General features: G+C 35.1%; 1 protein-coding gene across 1 annotated transcript in view; it reads left to right on the top strand.

Moving 5' to 3' along the window:
• Positions 1 to 25,878, top strand: part of LOC143235600 (uncharacterized) — a 93,213-nt gene that overhangs the window by 16,019 nt on the left and 51,316 nt on the right. Inside the window, exons 6-20 of the mRNA XM_076473837.1 lie at positions 4,694 to 4,864; positions 5,018 to 5,089; positions 11,833 to 11,916; positions 13,163 to 13,252; positions 13,422 to 13,453; positions 15,085 to 15,139; positions 15,355 to 15,408; positions 17,243 to 17,296; positions 19,868 to 19,927; positions 21,341 to 21,391; positions 22,020 to 22,073; positions 22,355 to 22,408; positions 22,574 to 22,627; positions 22,991 to 23,047; positions 23,706 to 23,759. Coding sequence (XP_076329952.1) covers positions 4,694 to 4,864; positions 5,018 to 5,089; positions 11,833 to 11,916; positions 13,163 to 13,252; positions 13,422 to 13,453; positions 15,085 to 15,139; positions 15,355 to 15,408; positions 17,243 to 17,296; positions 19,868 to 19,927; positions 21,341 to 21,391; positions 22,020 to 22,073; positions 22,355 to 22,408; positions 22,574 to 22,627; positions 22,991 to 23,047; positions 23,706 to 23,759 — 996 coding nt within the window. The remainder of the gene's footprint in view (positions 1 to 4,693; positions 4,865 to 5,017; positions 5,090 to 11,832; positions 11,917 to 13,162; positions 13,253 to 13,421; positions 13,454 to 15,084; positions 15,140 to 15,354; positions 15,409 to 17,242; positions 17,297 to 19,867; positions 19,928 to 21,340; positions 21,392 to 22,019; positions 22,074 to 22,354; positions 22,409 to 22,573; positions 22,628 to 22,990; positions 23,048 to 23,705; positions 23,760 to 25,878) is intronic.

The raw sequence follows: 25,878 nt of genomic DNA, 5'->3' as shown, positions 1-25,878 counted from the left end.
ATTTAATAAAAACGTTTATACAAAATGCAGCATTTCAGTTGACACATTCTAGTTTGGTGTTTGTTTGTTTGCTTTGTTAGCGTTTGCGATAAGGTGTTCATTCGCATATAAAGGCTTATTTAGAGTCTGAAAGGTAATAGTTAGAGTGGATATAATTAGAATAATTTGTCTACTGTGCTACTAATAGTGTTTTTACCACTATAATAGGGGCCGGAATGCTAACTTTGGAAAGTGTATCTTACTTACCCCTAAGTGGTGGCACTTTATTTTATATTTATTTATTTTTTTACTTTGCTTTTGGTTTGGTTTGTTTTGAATTTCGCGCAAAGCTACACGAAGGCTATCTGCGCTAGTCATCTCCAGTTTAGCAGTGTAAGGATAGAGGGAAGGCAGCTAGTCATCACCACCCAGCGCCAACTCTTGGGCTACTCTTTTACCAACAAATAGTGGAATTAACTGTAACATTATAACACACCAACGGCTGAAAGGGCGAGCATGTTTGGTGGGACGGGGATTCGAACCCACGACACTCAGTTTACGAGTCCACTACCTTAACCACCTGGCCATGCCGGGCCGGTTTACATTAAAGAGCATGTAGTAAAGGTTGATATAGATGTGGGACTTTAAAGGCTTGAGCACTCACATCTCGCTCTTCTCGTTTTTATTTCTATTTGTTTATTTTGTTATTATTATTTAATGTTTATGAATATCTTTATGTGAGACTAACGAAAGGAGTTTGATTGATGTACGGTGTATACTTACCACAATGTGAGTCCAGCTTCTGCAGTCATCTACAAAACCTAGGGTATATTTTATACCCAGTATTATAGCCTGTATCTTGGGGATATTTTTTATTTGTGCTGTATCTTTGAGTTTGTTTCTCTTTATTATAATACCATTTTGAATTTGTATTACTTGACTGTTGTGTATTAATATTCAATATATATATAATGTTTCCAGGTTTATTACTTAACAGAGTTTGTTGGAGTCAGATACTTCCATAAAGCTTCCATTGACTCTTGGGACATTTTAATTGAATAATGAGATTTCACCGTGACTCGTAACTTCACAGCTTCAAAGTGCAGAGCACGAACTTGCGATAATGGAATACAGACCCAGATTCACCACATAAGCAATTAACACCTGGCCAACAGATTTTGTTATTCTGCATGGTCCACCTCGGTATCTTAACCAGTTTTATTCTTTATTTGATACTCTAGGAAAATCTTGTTCACTGATAGGCGTCTTTCATCGAGGAACACCATGTGTGATTGGTGTCTTTTTTAAAAATATCTTCATCAAGAAATAATACTCGTGATTTGTGCCCTTGTTTAAGACCCTTTCATCAAGAAACACAATCCGTGATTGGTATTTTTGTTTAAGACTTTCATCAAGAAACACGACCCGTGATTGGTGTATTTATTTAAAATCCGTTCACCAAGAAACACGATCTGAGATTGGTTCACAGTTGTTGATAGGACATTACTATGGTGAATGCAAAGTTGGATCTCATCACAAAAACTTCTGATCGAATTAAGAGCTGGTGACTGTGCTGACCAATGAAGGTTAAAATCCTCTTTTTGTTCTTCAAACCAATTTCCGATAGTGAAAGTACAGGAATTATAATGTTGAAGAAGTCTTGTATTACTCACTTTATAAGAAGTTTCTCCACACCATTAGAAAATATAATAGAAATACAGGTACATGTAAAGGTCTTAATGTTAATTTCCACTGATGGTGTTTCCCTCTTGTAACACGTGTATCACCTGTATTTTTGCTTCAGATTTCGCTTCCTAACAGATTCCATTTTTCTGTTAAGGATGCTTCTCTCAGACATGCGTCCATACCATGTCTCTTTGAAATTTGGAAAACTCTTACGCTTAGCACCCGCCTTGCAGACTGGATAAGTTTTAACTTCACAAATTACAGTGCCCAAATAGCCACCTGACACTCTATATGTTTCATAGGTATCTGCATTACCTCAGATGATTACATATCCCCGGGAAATAATTATGTAAAAATACATTTTTATTACAAATATACACGCTTAGAATATGTGATCACACCAACAAAACTGTAACGAAACAGTTTAAAATTATATCATTTATGGTATAATTTTGAAGTGCAAACATCTGTAGCTTTAATACCCAGAAGCAATGGGGATATTCTGTCCATCAGCATAATCAAAACAACAAATATAAAACTAGAATTTAAGCTACAAAATATTTTTTTAAAGGGTAAGGATATGGGAGCTAGAATCTCACAATTCCAGATCCTACTACCACACACCATCTATAACCTGGTGCGAACATGACAGTTACCCCTAAAAACATAAAAGTAGAAGTTAATACCTTCAATTACCCTTGAGGTGTATCAACAATTATCAACTACCCTCTAATAATACGTGATGTTATGACTAGTGTTCTAATAATATATATCTGATGTTATAAACTATAAACCCATATCTATAATTCTGGTACCACTACCTTCTTCATCAACAAGAGCCCAACCTTTGAAGCAAACCTGGATAAATGAGCCAGGCCCACTTTCCTAAAGTACCTTTCCTATCCAGATACAATGAACGTTATTAGTCAGTTTTGTATCAAGATTTTATATTATATCGTCCCATAAGGAAATTTGTGTTTCAAATTTGAATTACTTGTTTTCATATTGTTCGTAGTAAGTTACAACATTTAATATAAAATAACTTAAAAACTTCACTAATTTCAAAATCACGTCCAACAACATACGTGACACACTACACTGTATGGAGAGTGCAAGCAGCCCCAACATGGGAAATTTTACTTCTTTATTCTATCATATATTCGTCCAATTGTACGTTATTTCACAAAAGGTTGTATCTAAAAGTACCCTTTCAAATTAAATTGTTATTACATAAAGTTTGGAGAGGTCAGTTTCCGATTATGAGATGAACTTGTCAAAACATTTGAAATACTTTCTTTCACTACCCATTGACGTCATCGACAAATTTATTCTCCAAAAAGTGGATTCTTTGTTATCATATTACTGTTATGTACCGATTCAAGGTCATGATAAGTTTCATAAGGGTTCAATTCCGGGTTGTTAAGTGATATTAAACCACCAATACAATGGATGATTAATACATACTTGTAAGAACTTGTTACTTTGTTTATAAGCAAATGTTAATAAAAATATATAGTTTTCAAGTATTTTGGAAATAGTCACTGAATTAGGTGATAGCCCTTTTCCACCACTTGTTGCTTTGGAATGTGATTTTGTTTTGGTTAGGCTTACATCTCAAACAGCATAACTTCAAATCAAGGAGGAATATGTAGTGATACTGCTACCAAGCTGTTCCTTTCAATACTTAAACAAACTGCATTAGATAGTGTTTTCTCTATATATGAATTGGCTGTGTTAGATAATGTGTGTTTCTCTCTACACCAACTAGCTGCATTAGATAGTGCCTGTTTATTGCCACGAACTGGCTGTATCAGATCGTGTCTGTTTTCTTTCTACGCGAACTAACTATATTAGTGTCTGTTTTATCTCTACACAAACTGGCTGTATTATATAATGTATTATTTCTCTCAACATGAACTGGCTGTGTTAACTTTTTTTTCTTTCTCTCCCTCTTTAAATTGAACAACTTGTTTATTTGTTTTTCAGCACAAAGATACACAATGGGCTATGCATACTTTGTTTCCGCGGGTGTGAAAACCCAGTTTTCAGCGTCATAATCCAACAGACTTTCCACTGAGTCACTCTCCAGTTTTGTTTGTTTGGAACTAAGCAGAAAGCTACACAAGGGACAATCTGTGTCCTGCCTACCACAGATATCGAAACCCAGTTTATAGCGGGTAAACATACTGCTGTGCCACTGGAGGACTGTTGCTGTTAGCTGCATCATAAACTTTCTGTACTTGATATGTAGCATTATAAGTCCTTATATTTATATCTGAACCACCGGGATGGACAAAATTAAGCGAAGTAGCTGTATTAGATTAAAAAGTTTCTGTTCCTACACTTAATTTACATATTTCAAAAATAAAAAATGTGAATTCCAATCTGTTATAGAATGCTCCATTTGTCGGAGGTTTTTTGCCAGTTTCGCGGAATTTCATCTTTGCCTCCATCTCACCCAAAAGAACAAGACTGGACTTCTTGTAATAACGGACTTTACACTTTAGATTTTGAGAAAAAAACAAATACTTAAGTTAACCAGCTTTTAAGGTATAACTGCGATGGGTCAGCCATGATCTAATGGTTTGCGTGCTCGAATAATGCATTATAATATTTGTGGTTTGCGAACAGTTATCGCAAAATAAAGATAATACATACGCAGTAGACACAAAGCTGCTAAAAGGCTATCGTCCCATAGTCGTCTCTGCTAGACTAGAGAAAATGCAGCCAACATTCAGCACTGCCTTTTAGGCTACTCTTGTTTGATCGAGCAGTGTGACCTGACTGCCATTCTTATAACGAACTTACGACTTCAAAGGGGCACGTTTTTGTGCCTCAGTAGAGTGCTAACCACGAACTCTTAGGTTCAAAGTCTGAGCACGGTAACCACTAAGCCACACTCGGCTCCTCATTGAAAATATACTACATATACAAGAAAAGTATTTATGGTTTTAATATATTAACATCAATAACTAAACATTCCCCTTAATTTTATACGTAAACCTAACGCCAGTTTGTGATATTGCAGGTGAATGACAAGCAATGGCATAAGGTTGACCTCAGCGTCGATCATCAAAAGGTGACGCTTTACGTGGATTGTCATAGGACAACAACATTAACAATGGAACAGCGTGGGCCAGTTGACGTTAATGGAATCACCTTACTTGTACAGTACAAAAGGAAAAAGGGCAGTGTGCCGGTAAGTGACAAAGAATTCGATGATGACTAAAACCAGTATGATATAGATACCCCTTTCTACCGGTTTAAAATAACGAATTTTATATTTTTATTTAAATCTCGTAGGTATGGTATATTCATGAAATCACTTAACATTATTATTATTATTTTGTAGCTAAATTTACAGTGGATGGTTTTGAACTGCGACCCCTTGCGGACGGAAAGAGAACTTTGTGCCGAACTACCTGTGAGTATAAAGGGCCAGTTGGTCAATGCGTCCTATCAACTGTTTTACGAATGTTTAAAACTCTATCGATACTGCGAGATAAGGTCACGCGAAATTACGATTTTTTACAACTTATTGTATTGTTTGCTGTCGACATGATATATCTGTTTTTTTTTTAATTTCGCACAAAACTACTCGAGGGCTATCTGTGCTAGCCGTCCCTAATTTAGCAGTGTAAGACTAGAGGGAAGGCAGCTAGTCATCACCACCCATCGCCAACTCTTGGGCTACTCTTTTACCAACGAATAGTGGGATTGACCGTAACATTATAACGTCCCCACGGCTGAAAGGGCGAGTATATTGACATGATATATAAAAAGTATTTATGGTTAGTTCAAAGTTTAACAGAAATTCTAAGAATAGTTTTACGTATTCGTAGCGTTAGCAGTCAAGGGTGAAAGTATTGGTTGTAATAGTCAACCATTGATTGTCCTTTTTAATGTTTTTCAACGTGAATCTGACATTTTTATATCAAATGATTGACAACAATCGAATAATACCAGTGAACAATGTTCACTTCCGTACGATAATATCATTGTGTTTGATGTCCGCTTCTAAAATCACAGAAAATTATCTAATTTAGCAACTGGAGGGGCCAGCTGGTTTCATGGTATAATGATCTTTCCAGAAATTAAAATACTCTCAACATATTTATGGTTTAATAAATCTCGGTGAATCTTGTAATTTCGTTTATTCTTGGATCCATGTGTTCTATAATTCTAGGTAAATAAATGTGTCCTTATTCCCGTAGATCTATAAAGGTATTCTATTTATGTATCATCGTTTTAAAAATGTTCAGGAGATTATATCGAAACGAGCAACACCACATTTTATGGAAACCTTACTGTTCTCTTTCTAAAAATGCTTCAAATCAAAGAGAGTCCAGGTTTCCCTTGTGAATATTCAGCAGGGGTGTAGGCCCTGCCAGGATCCTCAGAACATCTCGAATCCAACTTCGACCCGTTTTCGAAAGTGCATTAACACCATAACGGTTATTTTTAATAAATATTAGCGATATATATGTATATGGCACCTAGACCACTACCGTGTCAGTCGTATCCCAGCTGGGCTGATGAGTCCTAATAGTCGTGAAATATCTCATTGGCAGTGGTTGAGGCAAGTGCAGTGTGGTTGACATTTTATAACATAGTCTCCTTTCCTTTTACTCATGGGTTCTTAGAAAAAACAATTTTGATACCAGTGACGTATTTAGGTAGGGTCTAGAGGGGGTCAACCCCAAGGTCCCTGGTCTAAATGGGGGTCCATTGATAATTTCATTCTATTAGGTTGAGGAATAATTCGTGAGCGTTTTTAAATAATTTCATTCAAGCATTACATGCAAGACTATACAATACTTCAATGCATGAACACATTACACCCAAAACATTTATTATCATACTTTATTTCATGTAATACCTAGGTATATAGTTTTAAAAGAAATTGCAAGAAATTAAATGCGAAAAGCAGATGGTGTCGAAAATGCTCGATTTTGTTCACTTGACATTCCATTTAATGAGCTGAAAATGAAAGCAAAAATTAAAGACATATGAAAATCAAACACACCATCTATTAGAACAAAAAATTATCTACCAAATGACATGAAGTATTTTGCGAAAGCGTTTCATTTATCAATATTTTTTTAACTTGAAAAAACGCTCACGAATTATTCCTCAACCCAATATGTAAAATTACATGGTATATAGGGACTACAAAAATCAATAGTCTCTGGGCCCAAACAATCGAAAGTCTGTCACTATTTGATACTTAAAAGCTGAAGATTTTTAGTAAAATTCTGAGGTTTCGGACATTTCAAAAGATTAAAAACTAAATAGGCCTAATTTATTGCTGTGAAAAAGGACGTTATTTTTTGAAGTTTGAACATTAATTTTGCATGGAATATTTAAATAACATTTTCATCGTGTCCAATACCAGTATTAGATATTTTTTATATTACTTCATAATTCATAGAAACAAGTAACAAAATACACATATAAACAAAAGAAGCACAAGACCAAATAAAGCAATATACAACAAAACTTGTATAAAAAGAAATCAGGAGGCTCGAGGATAACAGAGAACACTACAATGTCATACCTGTGTATATTAAACTAGATCCAGGGAACAATGTGATGTCATACCTGTGTATATTAAACTAGATCCAGGGAACACTGCAATGTCATACCTGTGTATATTAAACTAGATCCAGGGAACACTGCAATGTCATACCTGTGTATATTAAACTAGATCTAGGGAGCAATGTGATGTCATACCTGTGTATATTAAAATAGATCCAGGGGACAATGTGATGTCATACTTGTAAGTATTAAACTAGATTGAGGGAACAATATGACGTCATACCTGTTGATATATAACAAAATCCGGGAGATAGTGTGATGTAATACTTGTTTATATATAACTAAATCTAGGGAACAGTGCAATGCCATTCTTGCGTATATAAAACTACAACATTACGAAAGGTTATGCCTTACTCCTAAACATCTGATAGATATCGTACTGAATAAAAAATGTTTGTAATTAAACCTAAAGCTAAACATCGTGCTATTTGTGCTGTGCCTTTCAAGGGTATCGAAACCCGGTTTATAGTTTTATAAACTCGCAGCTGCGCTATTGGAGAGAGGGGGCGGTGCGGAACATCTCTTTACTACCTGTTTTAATATAGAGTTATACTTTATTGTTGTGTAACACTGACACGACATATTGTTACTATAGTGTGTAATACTGACACGACATATTGTTACTAGAGTGTGTAATACTGACACAACATATTGTTACTAGAGTGTGTAACACTGACACGACACATTGTTACTATAGTGTGTAACACTGGCACAAGAAATTGTTACTATAGTGTGTAACACTGGCACAAGAAATTGTTACTATAGTGTGTAACACTGGCACGACAAATTGTTACTATAGTGTGTAACACTGGCACGACAAATTGTTACTATAGTGTGTAACACTGGCACGACAAATTGTTACTATAGTGTGTAACACTGGCACGACAAATTGTTACTATAGTGTGTAACACTGGCACGACAAATTGTTACTATAGTGTGTAACACTGGCACGACAAATTGTTACTATAGTGTGTAACACTGGCACGACAAATTGTTACTATAGTGTGTAACACTGGCACGACAAATTGTTACTATAGTGTGTAACACTGGCACGACAAATTGTTACTATAGTGTGTAACACTGGCACGACATATTGTTACTATAGTGTGCACTAGTTAGAATATGTTAATATTTGATCTCACAATTTTTTCAGGTTTTCTTTTTGTCCTACAGAAAATTAATGTAAAATGGAACGCACCCAGCTACATGACAAGCAACACATTTCCTTGTGCACGAATATCATAGATTTCAGTGTCAGTATAAAACACTAAACATATTCTGAAGTTATATTACAGTGTTCACAAGATATTTTAAATCACAGATCGACATAATACCATCAATAATTTCTAAATCAAAATATGGTAAAGATATATCTTACACATAGAAACATGTCAAATGTTTCGAAGAAATAAAGGCGTGATTCTATCATGGAAACGAGCAAGATATTTCATAAATTGCCACCATTTGCACCTTATAGGTAGTGAAGGTAGTTAAAGAACTTTCCATTAGAAATAACCAAAGTATATACAGTCATGTGAAAAAGTTAGGACACCCTATGAAAGCTTGTGTATTTTTGTAACATTTTTGGATATATAGATATTTAATCTCAATTTTAACAACACTGAGATATTATAGGAATATAACTAAACAATTAAAACTGAAGAAAAGACTTTTCAAGATCTTCTGTAAATGTAATTATACAAAAATGTATATTCTAACTGAGGAAAAGTTAGGACACCCTACGTCCTAACGCTAGTGTTACTCTCTTTGGCTGAAATAACTACAGTGAGACGCTTCTTGCAGCCATCTATCAGTCTCTGACATTGGTCTGAAGAAAGTTTGCCCCACTTCTCAATGCAGAATTCTGTCAGCTGTGAGATGTTTGAGGGGTTTCTTGCATGTACAGCCCGTTTCAAGTCACCACACAGCATCTCAATGGGATTAAGATCTGGACTTTGACTCAGCCATTCCAGGACTCTTCATTTCTTAGTTTTCAGCCAGTCCTTGGTGGATTTACTGGTATGTTTTGGGTCATTGTCGTGTTGCAGGGTCCAGTTCCGCTTCAGCTTTAATTTTCGTACAGATGGTCTCACATGATCCTCAAGCACCCTCTGATACGCAGTAGAATTCATGGTGGATTCTATGATTGTGAGCTGTCCAGGTCCTGCTGCAGCAAAGCAGCCCTAAGCCATGACACTTCTACCTCCATATTTCAGAGTTGGTATAAGGTTCTTTTCCTGGAATGCTATATTTGGTTTACGTCAAACATGTCCTCTGTTCTGGTATCCAAATAATTCAGTTTTGGACTCATCTGTCCAAAGAACATTATTCCAGAAGTCCTGGTCTTTGTCTACATTCTCTCTGGCAAACTTCAGTCTGGCCTTGATGTTTCTCTTAGAGAGCAAAGGTTTCCTCCTTGCACACCTCCCATGCAAGTTAAACTTGTGCAGTCTCTTTCTGATTGTAGAGGCATGAACTTTCACATCTACAGTAGCCAGAGCCTGCTGTAGGTCCCGTGATGACATGTTAGGGTGTTTGGAGACCTCTTTTAGCATCTTGCGGTCTGCTCTCGGGGTGAACTTGCTTGGACGACCAGACCTGGGCATGTTAGCAGTTGTTTAGAAAGCCCTCTACTTGTCGACTATTTTCTGGACAGTGGAATGTCTGATTTCAAAATCCTTTGAGATCTTTTTTAAATCCCTTACCAGACTCATAAGCTGCTACAATTTTCTTTCTGAAGGCCTCAGACAGCTCTTTTGCTCTCATCATGGTGCTTACTCTCACTTCAACAGTCAGGAGCACACCAAACTAAATGCCTGAGGTTTAAATAGGGCAAGCCTCATTCAAAATGCTGAGTAACGATCTTCTAATCATGTGCACCTGGTGTGATACACCTGTGTGTGAGTTGAGTCATTTTAAGTGGAAATAAATGTGAGGGTGTCCTAACTTTTTCCTCAGTTAGAATATGCATTTTTGTAGAGTTACATTTATAGAAGATCTTAAAGTCTTTTCTTCAGTTTTAATTGTTTAGTTACATTTCTATAATATCTCAGTATTGTTGAAATTGAGATTAAATGTCTATATATCGAAAAATGTTACAAAAATACACATGCTTTCAGAGGGTGTATTAACTTTTTCACATGACTGTAGATATCTGTGGCAGCCAAAGTAGGAAGCTTGTAGTAAACAAGATAATTCATACACTACCAAGTCTACACAAGTGATAAGAGTCGTGTTCACAACCTTTTCCCAGTGTTTATAGAAAAATGGAAAAAACCAGTTTTTGATAGCTTTACGAATGTTACCAAACATGTGAAAAATATGGGTATGTTATAACACTGAAAGAAACACACGTGTCTGCAAACTTTTGGTCAATTTATTACCATCCTGTTACTACAGGGTATATCACAAAAGTTTATTGAAAGGATTTATAGCATATATAGATTAAAGATATAATAGTGAGTTAAACATCTGGAGAGTTGAGAAAAGTGCCAAGTATCTTTAAACAAATCGGGAATCATTATGGCGATTTATGGAACTCCTTCTATTTCCACTTAACAAACACCTTCACTTCCATTTAACACAAATATTCTACTTCTATTTAACAAACACCTTTTATTCCCATTTAAAAATTACCTATTTATTTAATACAGAAACGAAACTTTGTGAAAAAAAGAGGTTCTGCATTTGTGTTTGTTTGTTTTTGAATTTCGCACAAAGCTACTCGAGGGCTATCTGCGCTAGTCGTCCCTAATTTAACAGTGTAAGACTAGAGTTAGTCATCACCACCCACCGCCACCTCTTGGGCTACTCTTTTACCAACAAATAGTGGGATTGACCGTCAAATTATAACGCCCCCCACGACTGAAAGGGCGAGCATGTTTGGCGCGATAGGGATGCAAACCCGCGACCCTCAGAATACGAGTCGCACGCCTTAACACGCTTGGCTACGCCGGGACCCACCCTACATTTCTGATAAGCTACATAAATTAGCATGACGTTTGTTTGTTGATTGTTTCGCATATTAACGTAAAGATACACAAAGTATATCTGAGCTAGCCATATTTTGAACTAATGAACTAGAGGAAAAGCACTTAACCAACAGTACCCACCGCCATCTCTTGGGTAACTTTAATCAAATAGTGGGGTTTAATCGTCACTCTTATTTGCGCGAACGGAACGGTAACCAATCCTCAAATTCACGTCGTCGAGGTATATTGACCACTGATACATGCCCAGCACGAGGTTATCGGTAAGCTATTCTCCAGTCGTCCTCCAAGCGGTACTTTTGTTATATCATTGTAGCTCATGACTACTTTCAAACGTTTTCTTCTTGAGGCAAAGGCTCTGTGCTCTTGAATTATGCCCACCAGATTAAAAAATAAAATCTTTATTTAAGTATCAAGAGTGTTAATAATATTAGTCTGATCATTTCTATTGTCCAATAATGTGCTACTGTATTGTGCAATATATAGAATAGAATTTTAGGTAGTTACACTTCACTTATTATGAACTGCTTGGTAAGAAGACCTTTTTTTTTTTTTTTACCTTATTTGTTACCTTTTTAAGCCTAAAGATAAGCCAGGGAAATATCAAGAATGCCAAGTGTGCCCACCTGGACTGCCAGGTCCTCCTGGATTTAAAGGAGTGAAAGTAAGTATTTAAAGTTTGATGTTTCGTTTATTGTAAAGACGTGTAGGCTTGTACTGGAAAAAAATTGATAATACATACGTACAATCCTAAAATCTAGATAGCATACTTATTTCAGGTGGCGGCATCTATTGGTGAATTTAACTGATGTATTTGTGTGCAGAGAGTTTTCTGATTTGTAATCAAGCCTTACTCATTAATGGAATTTCTTTATACACAAATATAGAGGGAAACAAAGTAGTGTGGTGTTTATCTTGTATTTTGTTCACACAAACCTTCACAAAATAACATGAGTTCATGAGTTAAATGAGGAACTAGTTTTCAGAACATGATCTCAGCATGGTCAGTTTCCTTCCACAGCTCTCATGTCAAACCAGAATCTTTACTTACAGTAGTCGTGCCATATCAGATTCCTGGCTTATGAAGTAAAATCTCAACAAAATAAATACTTTTACACACAGATTTTCAGTAAACTACGTTTTTTGTTGCGATGAAACATGAGTTTCTGTTTAAGAGTTCATAGTGATTATTTTGTAATATTTGTTTACTAAAACTGTGAAAAATCATTTGTTAGTTGAAGAAACGTCATTTACTGAAAATACTAACTGGAAAATTTGTGAGTGTAGAGTATTGAGAAAATAGAAATAAAGAATGTAATAATATTTAACAGTACTTACAAGTAATCTTTCTAAATCACCTTACTACATCTTACAGAGAATTTACACTAAGATACACTTAATACACTAAGATAATCATTCATTTAAAAGTTTATACGTGGTAACTAAGATAATCATTCATCTTCACATGAATCTTCATCATCTCTAGCATTGTCACTCGCTACCATCGAATTTACTTCCTTTTCTGATTCTCACATCATGTCATCATCCATTCCATCCATTGAATTGGATATACAACATTTTTCGAAACTTTCAATGATACTTCAATGATTTTCAGTAACAACTTCTGTAAAATACCTAACAAAAGTGAACGTGCTCGAACATAAGTCGCAGTTCGTTTTTAGGAAAATATTTGGAAGGGAAAGGTGAGCATTATATTCGAGTAAAATCATTAATTGTCTGTTTATACATCTTAGAGATAATTCCAAAAGGTAATATTAATATTATTTACAAAATAAAAATAGATTTATTTTTTTCCTTTAAGTTTCACGTATATATTTTGGTCAGTGTTTGCAGATTCGCAAATTTGTTATCGTAGTTTCTTAACATGTTTCATATTTATACATTACCAGGGTCCTCCTGGACCACCAGGTGAGCCTGGATTACAAGGAATACCAGGACTTATAGGTCTAAAGGGACAAACCGGAAATCCTGGAGCGCCAGTAAGTATTTAAAAACTTTCATTCTTCTTTTATTTTCTCTGTACTCCCAACTTATTTCTAGGAATAGTTTTATATTAAACAATTGTCGATGTAATTTCCATTGCAAAATTACAGTTTCAAGAAATGAGTATAATTTGAATATCAAAAAAAAGTTTATTTATTGTCCTAGCGGATTTCCAAATTTAAGAATTTTTTTTCTACGTAAACACAACTTGACATCTGTTTGTTTGTTTGTTTTTTGAAATTCGCGCAAAGCTACTCGATGGCTATCTGCGCTAGCCGTTCCTAATTTAAGTGTAAGACTAGAGGGAAGGCAGCTAGTTATCACCACCCACCTCTAACTCTTGAGCTACTCTTTTACCAATGAAGAGTGGGATTGACCGTCACATTATAACGCCCTCACGGCTGAAGGGGCGAGGATGTTTGGTGTGACAGGGATTCGAACCCGCGACCTCCAGATTAGGAGTCGAGTGTCTTTACGGCATGGTCAGGTGGTAATAACGAAATAATAATTGATCTAAGTAAGAGTTTTTTTCTATCTTCGATTTGTAAAAACATCCTTACGTGATAGATAGAAATGAGTATTTAATTCAAAATTTGCTAGCTGAATAATGAAAAAAAAGTTTTTAAAACCACAACAACTTTTATGACGTTTAAATTCTCCGGTCTGTGTAACTAGTAAACAATCCATTTACATCCATGTTAGTAGATTGTTTACTAGTTACACAGACCGAAGAATTTAAACGTCATAAAAGTTGTTGTGGTTTTAATAACTTATTTTTTTCATTATTCGTGTGTGTGTTTTTGTGTGGTTTTCATATAGCAAAGCCACAAAGGGCTATCTGCTCAGCCCACCGAGGGGAATCGAACCCCTGATTTTAGCAGCTAGCAAATTTTGAATTAAATACTCATTTCTATCTATCACGTAAGGATGTTTTTACAAATCGAAGATAAAAATAACTCTTACTTAGATCAATTATTATTTCGTTTACCACAATGAACATTTTTTTATTATTATGCTTTTATTATGTGGGTTTTAGAACGATCGATAAGACTACTACGTTACAATTGATCTAGAGAAATCTATAGCCAGTGATTGTCAGCATTTTAAGCATAACAAAATATGACCTGATTTCAATTTAAAATAATTCACTGATGTAAATGTACTTGTGACGTTTTGTGAAAAATCTGTACTTAATGGAGAAAAACGGATATCATTTTCTTATTCAGGGTACAGGAATTACTGTCGAATATATAAACATTTAAAGATATTAAAGCCATCGCAGATCTGTGTTATCTGTCCAAACATCGGTCACCCAGCTGGTGGTGAACAGAATATAGATATAGCTGGATTATTGACTAGTCATCTGTCCAAACATCGGCCACTGAGTTGATGAACGTAATATGAATGTTCAGTGAATGATTGAATAGTTATATCTATTGAATTTTATTACATACCTTTTTCATGCGGTGTAAACGGTATACCTATGACATTTTTATACATCTTAACTAAGACTTTCTGTTGATCTTTGTATTTTGTATTGATATGTCTGTTATACACCTTTAACTTTCGTCTACAGGAGTTACGATGTTGTATATTTGGGATAATACTTTAAATGGTGCCTTATACAATTCAACAGAAAATATCTTATTTAAAATTACAACAAAAAGAAAAACTGACATGAGGTAAACATGAATTTTACATATTTTTTACCTTTCTATATATATTTTACGAAAACATTTGATATGATTTTTATACAATCATTTCTATTGTAAGATTTTTTATGTATATGTTTGCACTGATTATAAGATATATAACGTTGTTTTCTTAGGGTATACCCCGGACCTATAGGTCCACCCGGACCAATTGGACCACCAGGAAGATTAGTAAGTGATTTGTTGAAGAAAGATAATATATATATATAGATAGATAGATAGATAGATAGATACAAAAAGAAAGAAAGATAGACTGGTAAAGAGTTCGATGGGCCAATAAGTAAATAGTTATTTTAGAATAGCAGCAGTTGTTACATCAAGAGATTAGATTTACTGGTGTCAAGTTATTTAAGATGCGTTGATTAATACTGAATTTGTATCAACAGGGCTCATCTGGGCTCAAGGGTCAGTTTGGGACACCTGGACTTTCCGGCTTAAAGGTAAGAACTGTGATTACTTGTAGATATGTTACAAAAGTGTAAGGAAAGTAGGTACATTAGTTCATTTCTTTGTGGAGGTGACCTACTTTTAATGAGTAAGTGTATTAGCTCAACATCCAATATTTAAAATCCATGAAAAGTTCCCTTTGTGTATGTTCACCTACTGATTTAATTACTATTAAAGAGGCCAACATACGCAGACGAATGTAACATGTCTCTCACGCAGTCCCCACATGACCAATTTTCAATTTTGACACCAAATAAATCGTGAGAAACACAGGAAAATAAAAAAAACTTTCCGTTTACATCTCTGTATAGGACTCATAGAAAAGTATCTTTGTACGAAACCCCTTGTGAGTTGGTTAAAATATGACCGAGTAATTGATCAAAACCCATAGATTTGTGTATTTTTGTGAGGTCTGACCCCTCAAAAAAAGACTTAAAATGGACAAATCTAACTTTGTGTATGTTATTATGTTGGGTGCATGAAAATTTATATTTGTGACGGTTTTCATCTTGATTGCTCTAAATATGATTGCACAAGAGCACAAAATATATAAACTTGGTTGTTTTACTTTTGACCGCATAAGCTTATTGTTTTTTTTTTTTTTTTAATTTCCCGCGAAGCTACACGAGGGCTATCTGCGCTAGCCGTCCCTAATTTTGCGGTGTAAGAATAGAGGAACGGCAACTAGTCATCACCACCCACCGCCAACTCTTGGGCTACTCTTTTACCAACGAATAGTGGGATTGATCATCACTTTATAACGCCCTATGGCTGAAAGGGCGAGCATGTTTGGTACGACGGGGATTCGAACTCACGACCCTCGGATTACGAGTCGAACGCCTTAACACCTGGCCATGCCGAGCCTAAACTTCTTGTAAAGACTTAAATAAAAAGTTTCCTAGGCGTATCGAATCAAAGTATTATCCAACTAATTTTCAAATTAATTCGTTCCCCTGATGGGACAACGGTACGTCTTCAGATTTACTACGCTACAATCAGGGGTTCAATTCCTCTAGGTGGACACAGCAGATAGCCCGATGTGGCTTTGCTATAAGAAAATACACACACTCAAATCGATTCGCTGACAAACGAAGAAGTGGCAGTCGATTAAAAAGTATTTAGAACGTGAAGAAGAAAGGAGGAATATCAGAGGAACAGTACAACTGTCTGCGGAAATATGATGATAGGATAAACTGAATCTGTACCTACGCTGTTACTTTAGTCATCGACAAGCCCCCGCTAGTACAGCGGTATGTCTACAGATTTAAAACGCTAAAATCAGGGATCCGATTCCCCTCGGTGGGCTCAGCAAATAGCACGATGTGGCTTTGCTATAAAAATACATCATTTGACAAAAACTTTAGTTCGTGCCTTTATTTCTAGAGAGAGTTTACTGTTCTATAATTATTGTTTACTCTTAATCAGAGTGGCATGGCCAAGCGTGTTAAGGCATGCGACTCGTAATCTGAGGGTCGCAGGTTCGCATCCCGGTCGCGCCAAACATGCTCGCCCTTTCAGCTGTGGGGGCGTTATAATGTTACGGTGAATCCCACTATTTGTTGGTAAAGAGTAGCCCAAGAGTTGGCGGTGGGTGGTGATGACTAGCTGCCTTCCCTCCAGTCATACACTGCTAAATTAGGGACGGCTAGCACAGATAGCCCTCGAGTAGCTTTGTGCGAAATTCCAAAACAAACAAACAAAACTTAATCAGAGTACTTTATTATCACAGAATTAACTTGATAATTTTATCATATTCCTTTAAATTAAGATTGTTATATTTTAATAGTAGTGAACAATTCCTGATCATAGTTTGTTACTTATTTTCAGGGTCGTAAAGGTGAAAAAGGAGAGATTGGAATACCAGGGAAGCCTGGGTTACCTGTAAGTAGAAAAGTCATAAATCTTATTCAGTCCGAACAAAAGTGGTTTCTTCCTGCTGGGTTAGTTCAGTTGGTTAAGGCAACTTTTTATTGTTTTATGGAATTCTAGAGAATGCTGGTAGGGATATCTAATGTTTAGATCCCACATTATATGAAAACCGGGTGAAATTTAAACTGGAAAATAGTGCTCTCTTATCTAAAAATAAAATAAAAAAGGATGCGATAATTATTTATAGTACAGTTGTTGTTTGGTATAAAGCACAAAGCCAAGAAAAGGGCTGTTGGTGCTCTGCTCACCACGGGTATCGAAACCCGGTTTCTAGCAGTATAAGTTTGTAGACATACCGCTCTACCACTGGGTGGTTTAAAGTACAGCAAAAACAAGGACATAATGATGTTTTACAAGTAAAGTTTGAAGTAAAAAAACTTGTATTTATAATCAAAGGGCGTCGAGAGTTAGGTCGGTTCCGGGGAACAGTTATGTCCCCGGGCACTTTTTTGAAGTCTTCATAAATTCGTGGTACATTCATGAACGTACGAATTTTTTTTTCTGTTGGGCGGAAGCCAAATGTATTGAGAATTTACATTTTTTGAGGCAAAGTGATTTCCCGCAGTACTGCAATATTTCCTTAAGTATATTAAGAAAATGAGAATGCATTATTCTTTATCTCATATTTCCCCGGGCCCCCTAATCGACGCCGGGCTCTAGGACTTTAGCCCCCTAACCCCCCTCTCGTCAGGCCTGTTATAAACTTTATAGTTTCTGTGCGTTAAAAATAGGTCCATATCCTAAGTGGAACATTACTAACCTGTAAAGCCTGTTGTCCTATAAATTATTTGGAAAGGTGAAGATATACAATTAGGCATAAGGATTGATTGTGTAGAGGGAATTTGTTTGTAGTTTAGGCACAAAACTACACATTGGACTATCTGTGATCTGCCCTCACGGGTTACATATAGAAAGAAACCCAGTCTCTAGCGTTTTAAGTCATCAGGTATACAACTGTGCCATTAGGTGCAGGTGAAAGTGTAATAAATGTGGTTATTTCATTATTTTACAGTCATTAAAATGTGGATTTATACTCCATCTTAAATGTCAAAAAAGGTAGAATGGTTATTCAAACAACCTTAAGAAGACACATATGTTTCCCCACCTTAAAATAATGGACTTGTCTGAAATCACAAAATAATGTTGCTCAGCAGAGAAGAAGCCCTGCTATTGGTCTAGCTGGTAATTACAATTTCTTATTTCGAAAGTTACATTGATTGTGGAATTGTTCTATGATACAGATATGAAAGTAACTAGCGGTACCTGGATTTTCGTAAGAGACTCACTTCCCCCCTAGGTCCGTCATGGCCAGGTGGTTAGGGCGCTTGACCTGTAATCTGAGGGTCGCAAGTTCAAATTACTGTCGCACCTAACATACTCGTCCTTTTAGCGTGGGGGTGTTATAATGTGATGGTAAATTCCATTATTGGTTGGTAAAAGAATAGCCCAAGAGTTGATGGTGTGTGGTGATGATTTGCTGTCTTCCATCTAGTCTTACAGTGCTAAGTTAGGGACGGTTAGCGCAGATAGCCATCGCGTAGCTTTGCGCAAAATTCAAAAACAAACAAACACTTCCCCTAATGTAAATTGAAGTGTTTTTCATCCCCCCTCCTAAGAATAGAAATCAGCAATTCTGCTTGGAGTAAATGATTGTCAAACACCTCATATAAACATAAAGAGAACCACAGTGGATCAGGGGCAGGTTTAAGGGTTTGTATTACTGAAATCCACAGTTCGATTCCTGTAGTAGACAGTCCATTATGTAGTCATGCATTAAAACAAAGAAGGATGTCAACATATTTCTTTTATAAATTGTGTTTCGACGACTATCGTGTTTGTTTTGTCCCAGCTGGCTTGATGAGCTCTGGACTGAATTAAACGCGTTGTGAGCAGTAGATGAGGCGAACAATGTAGTTGAAACACTTTTATAATTCACTATTCTAATTCTTTAAAATCCCAAAGGGATTAGATATGAAATGTAGTGTTTAATAAAATAGACCCAGCATCATATCTTATGGCAAGGCCACCTATTGGCACAGTGGTATGTGAGCGAAGTTATACCGCTAAGAAACCAGGTTTCGATACCCATGGTAGACAAAGCACAGATAGCCCTTACAACAACTCACGATACGTATAATTGATTGTAAACACCATAATTTATATATATATTTTACATATTATGAATTACCCGTCATTAGATAATAAAAAATCAACAACAGGTATTAAGAGTGCCCTGTTTATGTTTAAAACTATATAATTTTTAAATCGCAGTGGGTAAAGATATATATATCAAATAGGGATATAGAGCTGAGTGATTTTCCATGATATCAAGCTAGTTTATCATCAGCGTTTGTATACTGTCTGATAGATTGATAATCCCAATACATTTGGGTGTTATTACCACAGGTATTATCTGTTATGACGTGAAGTTAACAACTATGACCAACAACAGCAATTCTACCGATACTTATTATATATATATGAAGACTTGATACGTAAAATAATTATTACGTTTCTTTTTAGGGAAGTAGAGGAGCTATTGGACCGAAAGGTCCACCTGGGCGGCCAGGTGATGCAGTTGTGGTGAGTTATATTTCACACTACATAAAACGAATAACTTGACAATTAACCGAAAACTAACAGCCCATAGCACATTGGGAAACGAAGAAATGGACAGTTTATCTGGAAATTATCAAATTGTTTCAACCAGTAGTACATTTTTTAACTTTGAGGCACGCGCATACACACACACATAATCATATATAATTTTAAAAACAAAATAAAAAACGCAACAAGAATACTAAGTAGAAATTAATCATAGTTTAGAAAATTTATCATGTTTTCAAGTATCTCAAAAAGTAGGGCCAATAAAGTATTAGGGATATGCTGTTTGCATAACTTAGAAATACATTTTCTGTAAGAGTTAGATAAGAATACACCATTTACCAGACTAAAGGGATATACAGAATAATATATTTATTAATGGTTATATCTATGGATAGATAATTACAGAGTCGAATGTTTTCTGCATCACAGATTAGTAACTGTTAAGGTCCACATGATTTTAAGTAGCCTAGGCTATAGATTAGACTGCACGCTGCTGTATAAAGAAGAGAAACAGCTACTATCCAAAGAAAATTCTTTACATCATCAGTACTTTTCTCGTGGCTTTATCGTAATGTAGACACACTACTGATCATGAGAAATAAATATATTTTATTAGATACTGCCTGTTTCTCTTCATTACACTTGATCACGTCACTTGTAAGGTTTTGATGATCAACAGTATCAGGTAGTCTACATACAAACATTGAAAAATATAGCATTATGTGGACCAGATGACAAACATTGAAAATACATCACTAATATACCCATCCTGAATTAATATGTTAACTTCTAATTTAGTAAATGGCCTTGTCTGTATTATGTAGTTACCAAGTTATTAAATAGTCTTGTTTGCTGTTACCAAGTTTCTTTTAATGGCCTAGTCTTTATTATATAGTTACCTAGTTATTCATGGCATCATATGTAGTTACCAAGCTATATAATAGACTACTCCGTATTATGTAGTTAAATAGCCTTATCTGTAGTTACCAAGCTGTCAGATAGCCTTAAGTGTATTATTCAGTTACCAAGTTATTTAATGGTCTGGTTTGTATTATCTAGTGATTACATTGTCTTGCCTGTATTATATAGTTACCAAGTTATTAAATAGCCACATCTGTTCCAGTTAGTTACCAAGTTATTTAATGGCCCAATCTGTATTATATAGTTATTAAGTTATTAAATAGCCTTGTTTGTAGCTACCAAGTTATTAGATAGTCTTGACCATATTATTTAGTTTCCAAATTATTCAATGGCATTGTCTGTACAATGTAGTTATCAAGTTATTAAATAGTCTTGTCTGTATTATGTAGCTAGAAAGTTATTGAATGGTGAAATCTTTGTTAAATCTGCTTTGTTCAAAATATGTTTTCATCACCAATTTGTCTGTAGGTTGAAGGCCCAATAGGACCACCAGGAAAACCTGGACCTCCAGGAGTGAAAGTAGGGACACCATATTTCATCTTTGCTTTTCTTTGAATTGGACACAATCCATAAGTTTTCCTAAAGTTAAGCATTTCTATTCACAACTGATTCTCTGAAGTCCATATTATTGCCAAATGTAAACACAATAGTTTACATAAAAAACATTTTCTATTGTAAAATTATGTAACTAAAATAAATTGTTACAATACTCAGTTTTTAACTGATGCAACAGCAGTATCTCATCTAAAAAAAATCCCAGTCATTAACTGATGTAACAGTAATACCTTATCTAAAAACCTAATCCTTGACTGCCACAAGAGCAATATCTTGGATAAAATTCCAGTCCTTAATTAAAGTGACAGCAATACTTTACTTGAAAAACCCTACTCTTTGACTGATATAAGAGCAATATTGTATATAAAATTCCAGTCTTTGACTGATGCAACCTGCAATACCTTACATAAAAACACAACTCTTTGAATGATATAATTAGAACATCATGTCTCAAAATTAAGTCCTTCACTATTGTAAGTGTGAGTAAGTGCAACATATTTTTTAAGATTAAACTAAAGCCTAATAAATAAAAATATTGTTTCATGACAAACTGTCGACATTTAATGTTACGAGAATATTTGCTTGTTTACAGGGAGAACAAGGCCTTCGAGGTTTACCTGGACTGGTTGGATCATCAGGGAAAATGGTACAAAGTTACAAAAATACATTTCCTATATTGCTTCAGTAAAATGTTATCATCTTTTGATGCATACAAAATTACTTAAGTATGTCATAGTTAACATATTTAACAATCACAAATAATGAATACTGATATTCATATCGTCATTTATTTTTATAATAAACTTTTTCTTTTTTACAATGCAAGTAAGAATGGTATCATTAATATTTATAAAAATGGCTCAGTGGATTATTAAATTAATAATTATATCATTGCTATCACAGTTTATTTTAACTTTTCTTCACAAGGGTGAACCTGGAGAAAAAGGAGAGCCAGGCCAATTTGGAAAAAGAGGTCCACCTGTAAGTCTATGAAAACCAGTTGTTAGTATTTTCTATGAAGTACTAATTTTTCAAGTCAATAACCTTTATTCATTCATACATTTATGAAAAAAACACATAAAAATTGTTTAAACACACTAAATAGGAAGTGTATTCTGTTGAAACACATTTCATTTCTATTTATAGGGAAAAAAAGGAGTGCAAGGGTTCCCAGGACCAGTGGGACCAAGAGGACCCCCTGTAAGTTGAACTTCGGGAAATCACTTTTTACACGTTTTTCATTAATGGATAAATTTGTTAGATTTGTTTACTTTCACCTACAGAATCTACCAATAAAGCTGTTAGTGTTGTATTTATTTCTTTAAAATATCAAATCTTGAAAGCTGAATTTTTTGTATAAAGTTTGAAATTTATACATCCTAGAACTAATCAAATAATATTTCTCTCTCTTGCTACTAGAGGTACTTGTTTACTTAAATGTTATTAACAACCTTGTGGATAAAGGAGCAAGTGGGTTTGTTTGAGTAAACTTCATTGAGTTGACATGTTTAATATCTAACAATCAAATGATTGTAAGTAATACTTTTTTTTAACCCAATTAAGGGTCCACCAGGAAAGGATGGATCACCTGGAAGTGGTAACAAAATCATATCTCCTCCTGTACGTGTCCTGGTTTAACACAGTGAAGTCAAATAGAAGTTAAACTTTACTTGTGTAACTTCCACATGTCCTAACTTTGTGTTCTGTACCACATTGTGTTTTCTTACAACAAGATATTCTATACTTCTGTACGCTAACTTACACTTATATTTTGTCTCCTTACAACAAGGTAATCTACATTCTTATGTTATATTTTATCTTCTCACAACAATTAAAAAATTGTACCAAGATGATATTATCAAGTATCAAAAAGGGGAATCAAGTGCCTTTTTTTACCTTCCCCAGACTCTATCCACATTTGTACAGTAGTAGTTGAGGATGATTATATGTTGGGTAATAGATATATTTAATGACAATCCTAAATAAAAACTAAGATTTTAGTATTACCAAATATTTAAACGGGTTCTCATAAGAGATGTTTCACAAATTTTCCCTAAATATGATTTTTCTACAAGAGGCAGTTACATTCTATTCCAGTGTACTTAATATTTAATATTGCCTTTTATGCTGAGTCAGTCAGTTAAAGTTACTTAATATTACATTAGACCAGTTAGCTGAAATCATTTTACATTAGTTATTACATCGAACATGTTAGTTAAAATATGCTAGTTTTGCCTTTTACTTTCTTTTAGTTTATTTCTAAGCTTTTTGTTTATAGGGACTTCTAGGACCAGCAGGTGAGGCAGGTGAGCCTGGACTTCCTGGTGAGAAGGTGAGATAAAAGCTTTTTTTATTAGTTAACTCCTTCCCTTTCATGTTTATACATAAAAAACTGTACAAATGCTAAGTTTACATACAATAAAAACACAAAGCCATGTTTTTAATATTTCATTACTTACCTGAAACTTGAAACTTTGAGAAACTGACACAATATTCCACAATAATAAGATCTATAATAAGAAATATGATTCTCATAGTATCTTAACTTGCATTGAACCTGTTAATTTCCTTAACAAATTTTGCACAAATTATCCAGTATTGTAGATATTCTATTTTGATATAATGAACTACACAAAAGTGGAGTACTGTAAATGTTATAAGTTTCCTATACTGAAGATGTATTTCTGACAGATTCTTATTTCCTCTCACATAAATAGCCATTCTTGTTCAGTGCTATTCTCTATATGCAAAAATATTTTTGCATGCCACAAGCCTTGAGCTTCCACATACTCCAGGATCAACGTGGTTCAACTGCATCTTGCATATACATCATCACGTGACAAAACGTCACCAATAGTAGTGTGATACACCCTTCTGACATGTGATTCCCTCTGTTTGATTAAATCTTACAATCACTTTGAGATTTGGTAAAATAGAAGCACTGGTTTTAAGTGGGAAGAGAGGATAGGAAGTGTGAAAGGAGGTAAGTATCTACTGAAATACATTTTCAGTATAAGAGAATTATAGTTTGTTATGGTACATTACTTCCTCTCATATATATAGCTAGAATCACACATTGAACAGGTGGAGGGACTGGTTCAAGGGAAATAAAGAAGCATTCTTCAAAAGTATCCAAAGAACACCTGAAAAGGGGAGATCTTCACAGTAGAAGATCATACGTGGGAGACAATGCAACTTTCATACTAGGTATACTCTACATTCAGTGTGGAAAGAGGTGTTATAAACATGGGCAGAAATTGTTGAGGAATGCATCTATAATAGAGAGAACCATGGTTGGATAGAAATCCAAATCACCCAGTATCAGAATCTCAATCCTCTAGTGGTAGTAATATGGGTGAAAGCAAAAAGGATGCACTTCGAAGTGTAAAGTGGCTGTGACATGATATACCATGCACTGCTAGTCAACTACAATACAGAATCTAACCACTGGGAACTGAAATCCATGTGGAGGTAAGAAAAGGATTATACTGTCTTTACCTCAAGTTCAGCAAGCTGGAGGAAATATCATACCCATCAATTTGTAAATAAGACACATGATAGCAAAGTGATAAAATGTTTGACACATCTGTGAACTCAATATCCAGGTGATCAGAATAATAAAAATGTCTCTGTATTGTGAAATATCCAACTTAAACCAATCTGACAGAAACCATCCTCAGCACAGTAATGTACTTGCTGTACTAAAATATTTGAGGGATAGCACAAGATTAAGAACTGTAGTAACTGCATGATTATCCACCATGAGCCACAACACACGATCAGTGAACATGAGTCAAAGTGAGTGAGAGAACAGAAGAACCTGTAATATATGTGTGAGGGCTTATGTTGATTGGTTCAGCACTAAATCTAAAACCCACCACAGGGAACCAACATCCACATGAGTGCAGGATGAGGGATCCAAATTAAAGGTGTGAACTGCAATTTGAACAGCTCACTCCAAAGCTACAACACCTCATCAAATAGATCTGTTCAGAGATAGAAATTCAGTCTGAAGAACATCTCAGCATCTGCACCAGCAGAACCTCACTGTCCTAGTCTCAACTGAATGGATTCATTATTGTATGTATCATATAACTCTATTACACCAGACTCGCATACTACACTGGAAGAAAAGAGGAGAAAATGTTGTGGAGAGTCCAAAGGAAGATCAGTGCTGGAAACAGTGTAATGTGAAGTCACAAAAACCAGACCACTCCTAATTTATGCAATCTAATGGATGGCTAACTATTCCATTCTGCTTTATGCATAAAGTCCATGGGTTAATACGGTTTGGAATGGGTAAATGAATGAAGCAAATATATTGCTAGAAAACCTATGAGCAGTCTTGTGAAACATCTCATCTCAACAATGTGTATGTAGTGGCCATAGAAATTATAATTGTTAAGTCATCAAGGCCTTACAATATGGATTTGTCTAGTTTAAGTATACCT

This window comes from Tachypleus tridentatus, chromosome 12, assembly GCF_004210375.1.
Source record: "Tachypleus tridentatus isolate NWPU-2018 chromosome 12, ASM421037v1, whole genome shotgun sequence".
Lineage (NCBI taxonomy): Eukaryota > Metazoa > Arthropoda > Merostomata > Xiphosura > Limulidae > Tachypleus > Tachypleus tridentatus.
Note: the sequence above shows the minus strand (reverse complement) of the source record. Positions and strands in the feature narration are given on the sequence as shown.